General features: G+C 38.1%; 1 protein-coding gene across 2 annotated transcripts in view; it reads right to left on the reverse strand.

Annotated features, from left to right (window-relative positions):
• Nucleotides 1-4819: 4819 nt before the first annotated feature.
• Nucleotides 4820-15062, reverse strand: part of BEGAIN (brain enriched guanylate kinase associated) — a 156520-nt gene continuing 146277 nt past the window's right edge. For both annotated transcript variants that reach the window (XM_075103912.1, XM_075103913.1), the window contains 3 exons: nucleotides 13717-13824; nucleotides 10154-10237; nucleotides 4820-6916 (listed from right to left, as the gene is read on the reverse strand). In XM_075103912.1, coding sequence (XP_074960013.1) covers nucleotides 5543-6916; nucleotides 10154-10237; nucleotides 13717-13824 — 1566 coding nt within the window. In that variant the 3' untranslated portion in view covers nucleotides 4820-5542. The remainder of the gene's footprint in view (nucleotides 6917-10153; nucleotides 10238-13716; nucleotides 13825-15062) is intronic.

The following is a 15062-nucleotide window of genomic DNA, read 5'->3' on the forward strand; positions in this document are numbered from 1 at the left end:
AGACTAAATGTCAGTGGAAGTGCTTTCACTGCACAAGCAGCAAAGCCTTTCATTTCATGAGAATTCACGTTATTCTTTTTAGCTTCAGCTAAACAAAAACTCTCAGCAGCTAAGAATAACTTTGTTAATACAGTCATAAGAAAATACCAAAGAGAAAACAACGTGAGAGAGGAGCTGGAATGAGTGACAGGCTATTAAAGAATGACTGAATTGCTTAAGTTGTTTTATAACAATGAGGTTTTTAAAAAAGACATGGAGGAAAGTTTGGGAAAAGTGACATAGACATAAATCTCTAAGGCTGGAAATGGAACTGCTCTATGGGGATTACAGGCTTAGAAAATGTGGTACTAAGGAGCATCAGGTCTATTGGTTTTGGGAGAGACATTAGAGCCTAGCAAACCTGCAACTGAAACTCTGTGCAGGACCTGAAAATGGTGTAGCTGAAAACAAATCCTCAAATTTCCAGTAATGGAAGATGAAGAATGAGAATCAGCCCTACAGGGCTCAAGTCCATCATGAGCAAACCCGAAGTTTCCTCACGAACACCTAGTATGCTACCTGCATAAGTGCAAAGAAATTACAGACAACATGAAAGGGGAGTACATGAAAAATACTTGTTTTTCAAATGCACTGATTTCCAGGAGACAAGCTGCCATTCTAGAAACATCTCATGGCATTCTTTGCATCCAAATTCAAACCTTTAAATTTGGCTCTATGAAAATACATTTTGTTTGAGTGAGGCTTTGCTTTGTTGGTCTCTGACCAACTACCTACAATTATTGAGAATTTCGGTGCTGGGAGCATCACACATGCATTGTCTCTGATCTGTGTACTCCCCTCCCTTCCTTGTGCTGCTTTTTTGTACAGTGGGTTTGAACAACTCAGTGTTCATATTAAAATATTCTGGTGTTCAGAAGTAGAAATGAGAGTGTTCCTTGCTTGAAAAGAGTTAGAAAAAGAGCCCTGAAGGTAATGTACTTCCAAGGAACTGAGAGGACTACATCTGCACAATTTAAGGAATATTTAAGGAGAGATATCATAATAGTCTGTAAGGATTACAAGATTGTAAATATGAATGGGGATAATAATTTTATATGAAAGTCCAAAGGATGTCAATTAGTATTTTACAATTAAACAAGGGGAAATTAATCTAAGTAGCTGTATAATCATGTTCTGTGACAGATGTTGGAGTGGAAGTTCTTTTTAATTAAAAATGCTGGAAGGGGAAAGGATTAATTTGATAAATTTTCTAGTTTTGGAGAAGTTAGAAACTGTTGAATTGAAAACTACCTGTTTTGTGGCTTGCCATGATTTAAACTTAGAAATTTTAGCTGTTTCTAGACTTCTACAAATTTTAAAAGAAAATTATATGTGTTATTCAAAATTATTGAGACGTTGCTTTTTTTTTTAGCTTTAATTTGAATGAGAAAACTATTTTCACATCTCAAAAAATGGATTTGCTCTTTGTGATTTCATAATACTTATGCACATTTCTTCCTAGTGAATTGTATCCTATTTCCCTGGTATCTCTTTTGTATTCTTATCTGTTTTAGTATGTGATTTAATATGTCTCACTCCGATCTCTTCCAGCCCCCTTTGTTTTTCCCTGATCAGTGTTCTGTGTCATGTACATTTTGCTTTCAGTTTTCATTCATTAAAATGACATTTCTCATCTTCTGCTTCACTGCACTGTTGAGGACTTGCCACTTCTTTTCCTCACCCTCTCTGTTCTTACTCTTGACAAATGAAATAATTAATCAAAGCAAAAATCCTGCTATAGTTGCCTACAAACCCTGCATACAGAATTTGACTACTTCAGATGTCACATGGAAAAGTGCGGTTTTGTGGCAACATGAGGACACCTTGTTATTTTTATAATGCTTAAGAGATAATTTGGCATTTATGTCCTTGGGTAAAGGTATTTAGAGGAAAATTCTCAGCCACTGAAGTGGAGGGCTCTGCAGCACTTTTCTTTGGCTGAAGGTCTGTTGTTTTGCAATTCTGGAGTCACTTGTCATTAAACGAACATGAAAGTAGAGTCAAGTTCATCAAACCACACCTGCTTGAATGACAAATGTAAGTAAGCTGTTCTGAGGACAATGTTTTAGATGCTGCTCTTCCTTGGAAATGTCCTACAGGAAGTAAATGCTCTGAGGAATGTTGTGGAAGACAGGTCTACCACTCCTTTCAGCTGGATCAAAGCATATCTCCTCCTTCTGAACAAGTTATTATTGATTTGCTTTCCCACCCTCTACTACTTTGTCTATTTTTAACCAGGTCCAGTTTCCTAAAACCCCAGTGACCATCAAATCTGTACTCAGGCCAAACATGTCTGGTGGCACAACAGAGCCCTCCTAAAGTCACCGTGCACTTTAGCAAGTCTGGAGAGAGCAAGTGAAGGAAAGTGAGTAGTCAGTTTTAAACACCTCCGGTGACATACTCTAAAAATCTTCTCCATGACAGGATTTTCTGAATGATTTTCTCCCAGTGTGAAAACTGAAGGTAAGCAAAAAATTAAAACACCACCATAGAGAAAACATAAATCTATTGTGAAAACACATAGTGTCTTTCTAGTCTTATACCTCAGGTCTCTCTGCGGTTGTCTCCATAAACCAACACAGAATGTGCCAAAAAAAAGAAGGAATATTTTATTATAATCTTTAAAATGTCTTTTTGTTTTGAAAAATTAAACCAAACCATAGTTAAACCTGAAAATCTTATAAATTTTTTGTGAATTATTTAAAATTTTTCTCATGTTCAAAGAAAATTTGGAAACTTACCATCAGTTTTTCTGATTAAGAAGAAATTGAACTTGAAGTTGAATAAATTTGTAGCCATTCTGATTGATTCAGCTGAAAATCATTACAGGGTTACATATCGTTCTGTAGCAGAATTTGTTACAGAAAAATGTTACGAAGATATAGGGTATTTTACAAAGAAAAACCCCACACTAATTGGCTGCAAAGGCTGGTGTCAATCTACATATTAGTGCACATAAACTGGGAAAAAGTCAAGTGAAGCATAGAAGCAGACTTTGAAACTGCAGTAGTATGAAAGAACATAATAGAACAGGATATTAAATAATCAGATATATAACATCTAGCAGAAACTTAATTTTGTGTAATTGCCAAAATAGCAGTTTAGTGTCAAATAATGAATGATATTATAAAAGGATTAATCTGATACTGTGTTCCAGTTCATAGATGTCACGATTTATTGTTCCACAGCTTACATATTTTCTTAGGTGAGATAACAGTTAATTTTCACTTCTTGCATACAAATCCTTGTATTCATTGACCAGAAAAATGAATGTCTTGCTTTAGAGATTGTCTAAATTTTGTATACCTGAATGAGTTAACAGTGAGATTTTTTCACAACTGTTTTCTATCTTGGTGTTTTGAAGGGGAAATAACAACTTTTTTGGATCTCCAAGTCTATTTATTGCAGGTCAGATTCTGCAGTAAGAAGCAGTTGTCCTTGGGGAACTTTATTCTATGTGTTCTTTATGGACTTTGTGGAATTATTGTGGCATGACCTGCCACTCACACTCACTGTGTGCAAACATGGGAGTGTAAAAGCACAAGGTGTGTTATAGGTTTTGTACTGAAATGAGCCTCTCTTTAGAGTTATGTTGTGCCTTACCTGTGTGATATTATTAACTACCATTATCCTCCACAGCGCTGCTACAGATCTTGGGGGAACTGTAGGCACTTGATGCCAGATCTTCATAACAGCACAGTAAATACTTACACACATCAATAACGGTTTTTATATTATCCATGAAGGATATGGAAAGCAGTGGGAGTTGTTGATGTCAAATGCATTGAATCTGTGGCCTCATGATTTAAGATACTTAGGTATCCCCATACGTATGTGGGGAATGAACAGTTCTATATTCCTGGTTCATATTTACTCACCAGGTGACTGCTTTCAGAGAATCAGCAGAAAGTATGTATTTTTTTAACACATATTGACTGGCAGGCCATTATTTTAGCTTCATAAGGAACTATTTTAGACTTCCACAGTTATCTCACTAATTACTACCACATATGGCACTAAGTAAGGTCTTTCCCCATGCATGAGCTAGTAGAAGTCAGTATTTCAAGTATAGGATACATGTTCGATGAACACAACTTAAAAGAATTATTAAATATTTATTGCTGTATTCTGCCTGTTACCAAGCAGCAATAAAAATATAATTTTTGTTTTTCTCCTCCTTTTGCTCTTTTCCTTCTGTTGCTGTCCAAGTTGTGCAGTCCTTAGTGGTGAAATGGTGAGAAACAGAAAAATTTATGGAGGAAATGCAAAAACTACAGGTAAAACTGTGGCTTCTCAGAGCCAGGGGTGAAATTCCCATATGCTATAGAAGGCCAGACTTTCCTTAAGCTTTGGAAAAATCTCTTTGTTAGAAATACCAAGCTACATATGAAAAAAGTGGAACTGTGGAAGGTAACAGTCGTAAAGACCTAAAAGATTGTGTCACAGAAGTGTGTAATGGAAGAGGAGCTTAAGTCACAAGTTTTCAATTTTCTTTTCAGTGTTCATAGCCCTGCCTAGTGGATTTAAGCCTGTTGATAAACAGTTTGTTTTCCTCATTTACTTTTCACAGGCTGATGAGAAGCTGTCCTTCAACACCCAGGGGCCGTGGACTGAGAACCACTGTTCTGGAGCTTACAGAGAAAAAGATTCCTTTAGAAAGCAATCTAAAGCTGGAGCTTTACTCATTAACTTTTGCTGGACTGATGCCACCCATAGCAATCCCATGTTCTATCATCCAGGGTATGATTTAATGAAGGAAAAAAACCCTCAAAATATCTCCACTGGTGTCTTTTATTAAGTAATGCAAAATACAGTATTAATTATGACACTGCATGCATTTTAGACAATATAAATGCAAGCCTACAGAAAATGTGACAAAGAAACCCTCAATTACTTTTGAGGTAGTATACAAGGTAAAATAGGAAAGCAGAAACACAGTGGATTAAAAGAACAAAATATTAGTATCACTTTGTGCATACATTAGTCACTCATAAATACATTTGTATGAAATAAGATACAATTCCATTCTTATTAAAAAATTTACTTCTTCAAATTCACCATTCTTGTGTGTTTTGTTTTCACATGACATTTTATGGTATTTTATCAGGTGGATTTATTTTTTTGTCACCGCCATCATGATTTTACCCTTTTCCTCCAAGAGTTTAGGCACAGATGGCCTCATGCACAAAAATAAATAAGAAACCTGCTTGAAGGGAAAAGAATTCTGCTCAAATAGCTTAGGATAGTCTAATAAATACCATTTTGTTTATAAAAATATTTCAGGTTTATAAAAGAGGGGAGGGGACGGTCTCCCACGTGGAAAGAATGTTAAGTGAAAAGTGCTGTATAACATTTTTGAAGATATTTTGTTTTAAACATATAGTACCATTATGAATATATATTTTATAATAATCCTGTTTCTTAGAACCTTACTGTTCACTAGAAGTATCAAATGCTGTTCGCTTCCCTTTGTTTGTTGTCTTATTGCGGTTTTGGAAGATGCCTAGTTCAGAAGGGTTCCGTATAATTGTGCTTTTGTAAGGCTGTCCTTTCGACTCAAACCAGTACTCCCAGTCCGCTGAAACTGCTGCTGTTTGCTGTGAATACCCAAATGGCTTCCTTGCTCCATGGAAGACTGGTGGATTTCTGAAGCCTCCACTGAACTCTGATTGAGGGACTCTGCTGAGCTGTTGGGGCTCACGTCCACGTATTCTCTTTTCAATACTGGGCTATTTTCGATGTTTTTGCTGCTGCATAACTGGACGGTGATCCTTTCATTTTTTTGGTCTCTTGATTCTTTTGTTTTGTAAGTGGGCAATTTGTCCTGTTTACAGCTAGTGCTGATGTCAATATTCAGGCCACTGTCTGTTCTCAGGAAGCAAGAATCCACAAGTCTGCTTTGGCAGATATCGTCTCCCTCTGAGCAGCTATCTGCCTTGTAACTAGCATAGATGGGGCTTGTTCGACTATCATCCTTCTTAATAGGGCTGCTGTAGTACTGCTCTGAAAAACTACAGGGTGACAGCCTGCCAGTGTTCCTGTAAGAGTACGCACCAATGTCCTCCACGCTCAGCTGCCTCCATCGCCCAGGCAAGTCTTCTTCTGAAAGGTGGGTGCTCCTGCACTCATTCCTCATTTTCTGATTTGCTAAAGCCTGCTGTGGTGTTATGGCTGAGAAATGAAAAGGTTCATTTGCATAAGGAGGCAGAGTCCTAGTAAAAGTGGGCGAGTTCTCATTGTCATTGGCAAGCTCCATGTGCTGCGCAGGTTTGGGCTTGGCAAACCTAGGACTTCCCTGATGCTCGTAACCTGCAGGTGACTTTCTTTCAAACAGTTCGTCTCGGTTGCTCATGTAGATCGCTTGCTGAGAGGCTGTCAGAGTGTTGGCTTGAGCGTTCTCCTTCTCCTCGGATGTGACGCTGAAGCTGGAATAGGAACTGGAGGTCGGCAGAGAGGCAATGTACTCTGGGAAGGCTTCGTGAGAGAAGCTGGAATGGAAACCGTCTTCTTCGACAGTGCTGTCCATGGAGTTCTGAGACCTCAAGAACCCCGCGTCTTTGACTTGTGTGTCCACACTCTGCCTTCTCTCCCTCCTCCTCTCCTCGGGGCAGTAAAGGGCGGTGTCACTGCAGTAGATGTCTGACTTGTACTGGGGCCTTTGTCCGAGTTTTCCGGCAGAGTCCAGAAAATTGAGATCCCTTGTAGATGGGCTTGACAAGTGTGAAGACAAGCTGTTCGGATCTGGTTTTTCCAGTACTTTGGCAATGACACAAGTGGGTATGGTATCGGTGTAAGATGTGTGGCACAAGGGGACAGACAGGCTGCACCCATGTTTTTCCAGATGGATGCTGACTCTTTCCTGAAAGTCAGATGGCAACTGTAACATAAAAAGATGGCAAAGGGGACAGGAGAAAAGGGTGCACGTCAATACTGGTGTCTGCTTGGGCTTATACAACATTGATAGATGAGTGCTCTTTATGACACTACATGGCTCTTTGAACTAATGTGATGGCCACAATATTTGTGCATTTCTGAAAACAAACTTAATCAAATGACTTTCATTTATTAACATTTGGGAATCTTAATCTGCTTCCCCTCATGGTAAACACTACGAAAGTGAAATATTTCCTTCCAAGTTAATTCAAGTTGGATAGGAATGATGTAAAGAATGCAGCAAACAAGAGTCTTAAAAAGGCAGGTAGGAAATTACAGCCTACAGCAGCACTTTACAGACTGCATTCATGGGTGTTATTTGCAGCTGGAGTCGGGGAGTGCAGAAGTCCCTGCTGAGGTCAGGAAGGAGGAGTAAGAGGTCAGAGCTATTCTGTTCTTCTTTTGCCTTCCTTCAAGCTTGTCTTGCCTCCAACCCAGTGCCAAATTTGTTTCTGCCCTTCAGCGATACATTTGATAAACAATGCCTTTTGGAGAGGCAGGAAAGTTGGTTTCACTGACACTTAAAGCGATGGTACTGGCTACTACAACAGGAATGTTCCTGTGCTGGGAAGAAGCAAATCAAAGCAGTTACCTTGCCCCAGCACTTGGACATTGCTTGTCAGATCAACTGTCCATATAAACCTCAACATGCTCCCCTCTTCCAGCAGCTGCTACCTGAGAGCTTTTCTAGTTTCTTACTACACTGGCAGAAATAAGAGCTAAGACCTGAATTTGCATTATGATTCCTGTGACAGACTAGTCAGAATTAATCAACATGGCTGTTATGCATCAGAGGACATATAGTTTTTGGAGAAGTTAGGATCAGCTCTGTGGATGGTGTTTCCACCTGCCATTCTATCATGTCGACCAGAAGAGAATGAGAGCCCTCATTCCTTGGTGTGGCTCAAAAGTCTGGTAAGTAATGCCCGCGCAGGTATCACCAAGCATACTTGCCAGTCAGGTTTTATCTGCATTGCTCAGTTCAGAGTTGTATGATCGGACAGGGATATGAGAGAGTGCTGCATGATGATTTTCTCTCAGTATTTCCTACTGGAAATCAAAAGAACTCAAGTTTGGACCAAGTTTTGAGTTTGTGACTGCGATAGCTCCTTTGATATCCATGGTGATTTACACCACTTAAGAATTTAGCCCCTGAATTCTTGGCTGAACTCTGATTTACTCAGTGCTTTCGTTTTATAACTAGAAATCGAGTTCCTCTTTATGACATAATTGGTTGTTACCCTTATAGCCCTAATGATCTCGTTCCTGCCTTAACTTTGTTTCTGTAGAGGAGACAACCCTACAAATACTTAAGTGGTGTTCCCTGCCTCCACTATTTTAGGCAAGAGAAATTTAAGGTCCCTGTTCCTTCTAATGATCTCACGTTGTACAAGATATGGAGCTCCTCTTTTAGCTTAACTGGAAAGTTTTTAAAGTTGGTTTAATCCCCAGAACTCAATGTATTTGAAATATGGCATGTTGTGAAATGGCATTCTTGTTAATGTGGAGTAGGATGAGTGTTTTTTCAACCAACAGACCTTCCAGGATATTTTGGATTAATCATTACATTGTTAATTAACTCATATGTCTTCCATTGGAAATAAAGAGTATGATTGCCAACCTGCTGGCAGACAGCAATATTAGTCATAGTAAATACAGATGCAACAAAGATTAACTAAACAGGTTGCAAAAGAGGGCTGCTATAAATTGCCACAGAAATGAAGAAAAGAAATACAGTTAATTTAATGTGAAACTGCTGTATGGGGCAGCTATTATTTTAGTATCCTGTAACACCACTGTTTGATCTATTTTATATACATTATTTAGATTATGAAATGTGTTAAGAAAAAGAACATTATTTTCTGAGCATTGCACTGGAAACAAATTACTGAAATGGTATTGCTGTCACATTGCTATATTGTGCGATAGTTTAGGCTTCTGGATAATACACAATACTTTGTCGGGCAATATTTGCATTTGTAAAGATCTTATTAGCTGTGACAGCACACTCACACTTGCTAAATTAATAAATACTTGGACTTATGAGTGGAGACTTTGCCTATTTAACTGAGTGTATGACAGCTTGGGAAATTGTGGAAAGATCCCACATTTGTGATAGTTTTCTGCAAGTGAACCACTAAGTACTTTTAAGGTCCTCATTCTTGCTATCAGGTAGGGTGCTTTCAAGTATAATGTCATGGTAACTCCTGGGTATGAATTGCTAAGGGAATTGAGTTACTAGGAAAAAATAACAGGACCAGGATAAATGTCACTTTGGAAGTTCTGTCTCATTCCAGAAAATCATTGCCCATTTGACAGAAGAGTCTTGCCCTGTCCTTGTTTACCAGGGCTGTTTAGTGCTCTGAAGCAATACACGGGCTTAGAAATGGTTTATACATTCCACACGCAATTTTGCATTATGCCATCACAGAGCTGCACAGGAGCGACCATTTGAGGGGGACATCAGCCTGAAGGGATTGATGCAGGGAAGGCTTTTCTTCATGACCTTCACTGAAGCAATGCACGTGAGGAAGTTGATATTGCTTTGTGTAGGGCCTGCATCCCTAAAGACAGTCTTGTTCACTAAGATAATATTTGCCTCCCCTTTAAGGAGTCTGTTTCTCAATCCTAGTTTCCTTGGAAGCGAGGATTATTAATTTAAGTTTACACCTTGGAAATGAATCTTTCTGTGCTCTGGTTGCTTTAGAAAAAGGTATTTGTTCTGTCAGTCCATTTTAAAATTCAGGTTTAGAAATTAGCTGGACTGGAAAATAGCTTCAGGAGGAAAATTGATTGTTCAGAATATCTGATGCCTGCAGCTTGTCATTTCCCTGCTCTCCCCCCGTTCCCTCCCAGCATTTTGCAGTCTAGAGTTCTCAGCACTTTGATTTTTCTAAAACTATTATTTTTCATATGTTCAGCACAGGCCCATTCTACTGGGTAGCAGAGGTTTTAGGGAAGAGAGTACCTCCAAGTTCTCACACTGGCTGTGATTTTTGTCAGCACCTCCCTCAGCTGCACAGAATACCAGCAGGTGCACAAGCCCTCCAGTTGCTTAAAGGGGCTGGGGGGAAATCAAAGCCTTAAGGGCAAACAAGTTCTGGAATTGATACATGTAAAATAACCTGTTTTCCATAAAATATTTATTTCTTTGAATATTCACCAAGTTCGGTCACATTACCTCAGAAAGCTTATGTGCCCTGTCGTAATTCTTGCTGCACTGGAGCAACTGAGCAGCTAAATTGCAGTCCTTCCTATAGAGCTCCTAGAAAAACAAAAAATAGCCTGTTTTTTAAAGTTTTCAAATAGCTTGTGGTTTTCAGCCTTTCTCCCATGCCTGAGCAATTTTTTAAAAATTGACTTTGGGGAAATTTGAAGCATATTTTAACTTCTAAATCCATTAAGATTCCGTGTTTCTTGCACGGTCTTGAGATGTTTGCCCTTTTGCTCTGTGAGGGCTGATAAAATTACCAAAAAGAAAATTTTAAGAACTGTTACTACAGAAGAGTAATCTGCATTACAAAAGATGGATACTTACCGTTAGGAACTGGACTTTATACTGTTAACATGCATGACACTATGAAGGCTAAAATAAACGCAATCTTTTAGGCAAAAAGAAAATTTAACAAAAGACAATTTTTACTGAGTATTATCCAGATTAGCACTAAGATACTGCTTAGAAAATGCTTAAATAATCTTATGAGACTGTGGGAGAAATTCATTGCAGAGATATACATTGTATAGTTTTTTAAAAGGAAGGCCTTTGTCTCCTTATGAAATTTTCTTCCTGGTTCCTAGTTCCTTTTGTATCTTACAGAATGCATCTATACAAATATATTAAATCTCACTGCAAATATTTGATGCTACAGAAGAGGATATTTTTACTGGGTAAGAAATTACCATGAGAATTCCACACAAGGAAAAAAAGAATTTAAATGAGTCGCTTATACTATTTTTGTATTGAATGGCTCCCACAGCCTACTTAATGGGAAAATTCAGTACGTAGATTTGCCCTTCATCTAAATCTAATTTAGTGCACATGACTGTAACTGTATCCTTCAACCAGTATCTTTGGGTCCCTGGAAGTAAGAGTTGTATGTTGCTTCTCCTGATCTAGATGCCATTAAAAACAAAGTTGGCTTCTAGGGTTGACTTTAAATGTGGGCATAGATAAGATAGACAAAGAAAGGTACTATAGACACGAGGCTGTGTTAACCTGTAAAAATTAGAAACTGTTTATACAGAAAAGGTGTTGAATACTGAAATGATTTGAATTCTCTGTGGCACTAATGTTATAATTTTATTGCATGCAGAATTTTACTGTTCCACTTGTCCTCTTAAAACCTGTTAAAGACATTTTCTAGGAAAAGGAAAGGTTGAAATTCCCTGTTTTGAAATACCATTTTAAAGGTATTCTGTAATAACAGGTACAACAAGATGTTCCTGAGAGTCTGTGAGGCATGGGGGTAGTAAATGTAGTTTTCCTATGAGCATTAGTTCGTTATATCTTCATATTCAAGGATCTTTAGATACTCTTGGTTTGTGGGGTTTTTCTGTGCCTGCCTGAACTTTTATACTTGCCACTTCTGCCTTAAATGTACTGGGGAGATACATTCATTTATGTAGGTCTTACATTTTATATTAGTATGCACTATTTTTATTCCTGAAAACATACGCAAAGAGCAGTAATCCAAGAATTCAGTTTAGAAGCAAAATTTGTTGCATATGCATGTGATTCTGACATCTTACATGCACATTAAACACACAATATATCGCTGCACAATGTATAGCACAGACAAGTACTCCAAGTCCCATATGACATTACTAGGCACACCAAAATGAAGTCACTCCAAAATCTAATCCTTTCTTCAAAAGCTTTGTGCCTCTGCTTCGGTGTAGCCGTTGTCATGGAGAATACAAAAAGCATTTCTGACACTTTATTTTTAGCAGCTTTAAAAATTACTGCAGAAAAACTACATGAGTTAAAAGTCCCATGTGTTGTCATAATGCTGGGACATGGCCATGCGACTGGAGTGTCTTTCTGTCCTTTAATGTTTAGCTGAATGGAAACAAGCCACATCTGTGGCAACTAGAACAATAATCGGCAAATTATGCCAAAAGTACTTCTGATAGTCTAAAATATGTTTTTGCATCAAAAGCATCACTTGATATATCTGCCAGAAGAGTACGGGGAAATATAATTGAAGGAAGAAATATTGGCAAGGCAAAAACTTGTTCTCCCCCTGTAGGATTCTTCAGTTTAACACCACCTCTACTTATTAGATAAAATATTAATGGTTTGTTTCATAGTTCTTTATTTTAAAATTTGGAATTTAACCTTTATTTTTGTTAGTGATGCTGCATAACTAAGGGCAGAATTTTGTCTGTGAATTGACCTCAAGTATGCATAACTGGCACTCTTGTTTGAGGCTTCTGGACCATATTCTAACGTTCAGAGTAGTTCAGAATAATTGTTGGAAGAAGAGTACTCAGTACTCCAGTGCAGTCTAAGCTGCCTTTTAAAAGCTATGAATATTGAAAACACTTTTTCAAATGTGGGCTCAAACCTGACTCCATGAAGAAGTGTAAATGCATGAATGCTTATTGGGAGAGGTTTACAATTTCCCCCCCTCTATTTTAAATCTGAAATAACTCCAATGATTTCAGCTGAGTTAGTCTGGATGCATGCCTGTGCTTCTAAAACCTAAATGTAACCCATTGCATTTACCACGTTTCGTTAGTTACATCTATTAGAGTTATGAAGTAACTGGTGTTTCAGCACAATTTCTGTAAAAGTAGAGGGTCAGATAGTGAACTCTTTGTTTCCGTTGGAAAGCTATTAATCGCATAGGCACATTTCACATCAACAGGCTTATTAATGGGATCAATGCTCCCTGCTATGAGTAAGACTTCATATGAAATATGGGAAGACTGAATGTAAGATGCTGAAAAGTAAGTGCTAACAGAAGCATGTCTTCTATAGATGGATTTTTAATTAACTGTCTAAGGAATGGCACAATAATGAACTAGATGCCTGCAATCTTCCTTCCTTTGCTGTCTTTTTAGGTTTGTCCCTGGAAGGAGTTCATAGGCTCGGTTGCCAGCTGCAGTATGCATGCCAGTTTTCAGCAGTGTTTAATGAGATGCAGGATGACAATTGCCAGAGATATTCCCTGTTTCATTCCACACAGAGACAGGTAAATTGTTACACATGAACCACAGCTGGGGAAAACCTGGCTTTCACTCTCTGCAATGATCTGAGCGACCAGGTTGGGTCAATCCTACCTTCTGCTATCAGAGTTCACATGTGCTGGGCATCCCATTTCAGTAAGCAAAGACCAAAAGATCATAGGAATTGCAGAAAATGTAGGGCTCTACACTATGCCTAAAGTCCTTATGATCAAGCCTCACTCCATGCATGCTTCCACCAGTCAGCTGTACTAGACTGAAACTGATTACAAAATCAGTGTGGAAATGTTGCCATGTTTTAAAATATTTTTAAAATAAGTTTTAGGTTAGACATAAGGAAAAAAATATCCATGAAAAGTCTCATCCCAACCTCATAGCTTAAGGAGAGCTGAATTTACAAAATGATGAGAACATCAAGCATGAATTTTAACTTTTAAGGTGACAAGTTACATTTTACGTAAACAATAAGAAATTATTCTATAATTCCATGGGAAGTGCATGGCATAATTCATTTCTGAATATAATCTCAAGATGTATCCATGATTAAATACTTACATTATCTTCTGACAACTTATCTATTGTCACCTTGGCCTCTATTAAGTGATTATTGAGTGCAATTATTTCATGGCTCAATGCCCGTTTTTCCTCTTCATAATGTTGACCCTGTGTAGAAAATGGAGTAGTCATTATTTTTTCTACTGTCAGAATATTTCAGAAAAAGGACCAAAAGTTGATATTATTCTCAAATCCAGGAGAAAACACAACAGACCAATATTTCTTTTTCTTTTTTCTTCTATTTTTTCTGTTTTCACTCAACAGATGAGGCAATGTACTCTGAAAATATGGAGGTCAAATTCATCTCATGTTAGGAACTTTCACAAAAGGCTCTAGGTAGTCTGTGCAAAAGCATTCAACTGAGTCCCAGCTATTCCTTCTTCATCACAAGGCAGGGTTTCTGACTTGGAAGGGACTTGGGCTACTCTCGGCTTTTGATACAAGAGTGTTCCACTCACGCCATGAGCTCCCATTCTCATCAGAGAGGAAGAACAACATTTAAAAAGGAAGGTAAGTGTGTTTGAGCTAATTTCTTTTAGCTCTTGACTGTGCTGGCTGCTTTAAAAGCCCTGAATGAAGTTGTTCATTTCTAAACATGAATGTTTGCCTGATTGCAGGGTTAACACTCATCATTAGCAGAAGGTGACCCACTGTGGGATAACAGGAAAATAGTCTGATTCAAACTTCTTGGTGCCCACTAACTTAATCTTGTTACCAGAAGGCTGCAACTGTTTATTATAAATGCAAAGAAATAAACGGGAAAAGTAAAGTGCCATAGGCCCTTCCCATACTGTGTCCCATTTTCATATCGCAGTGTTTATTGCGCCACCTCATATATAAAAAAATATTTTGTAGGAATCATTTATAAACCTGTCTCCAGCCTTACGTTAGTATTAAAAAATATGGTAGCTTCTGAATGCTCTGGCTGAGATCAAGGCATCTTCCTTGCGCTCAGAGCTGTAAAAGGCCATGATAACAAGAAGTTTGCCAATTATCTAGAGGGATCTTTTAGAAAGCAGCGTTGCAATAAGAACAAAAAGTAGGGTAAACTTCAATGTACATCTGTTTTATTTAGTGAACTTAATCCAGTGACAACTTCACAATCTCACTTCCCATTCTAAAATCACTAGAGTAATTTGTGAAGGACTTTCTCCTGCAGGATGATTGTATTAGCTACTGAAATTTCCCAAATGCCATATTGTCTGGTTCACACAAAAATCTTGCAACACACACTCGACATTGCCAGCTAATTGACAACAATGGGAGTTGTGTGTTTTGAGGTCTGAATGAATATCAAGGTTAGTTATCCAACTGCAAAGCACCAGGCTATATTAAAGGAAAGTGAT

Source organism: Phalacrocorax aristotelis, chromosome 9 (genome assembly GCF_949628215.1).
Source record: "Phalacrocorax aristotelis chromosome 9, bGulAri2.1, whole genome shotgun sequence".
Taxonomy (NCBI): Eukaryota; Metazoa; Chordata; class Aves; order Suliformes; family Phalacrocoracidae; genus Phalacrocorax; species Phalacrocorax aristotelis.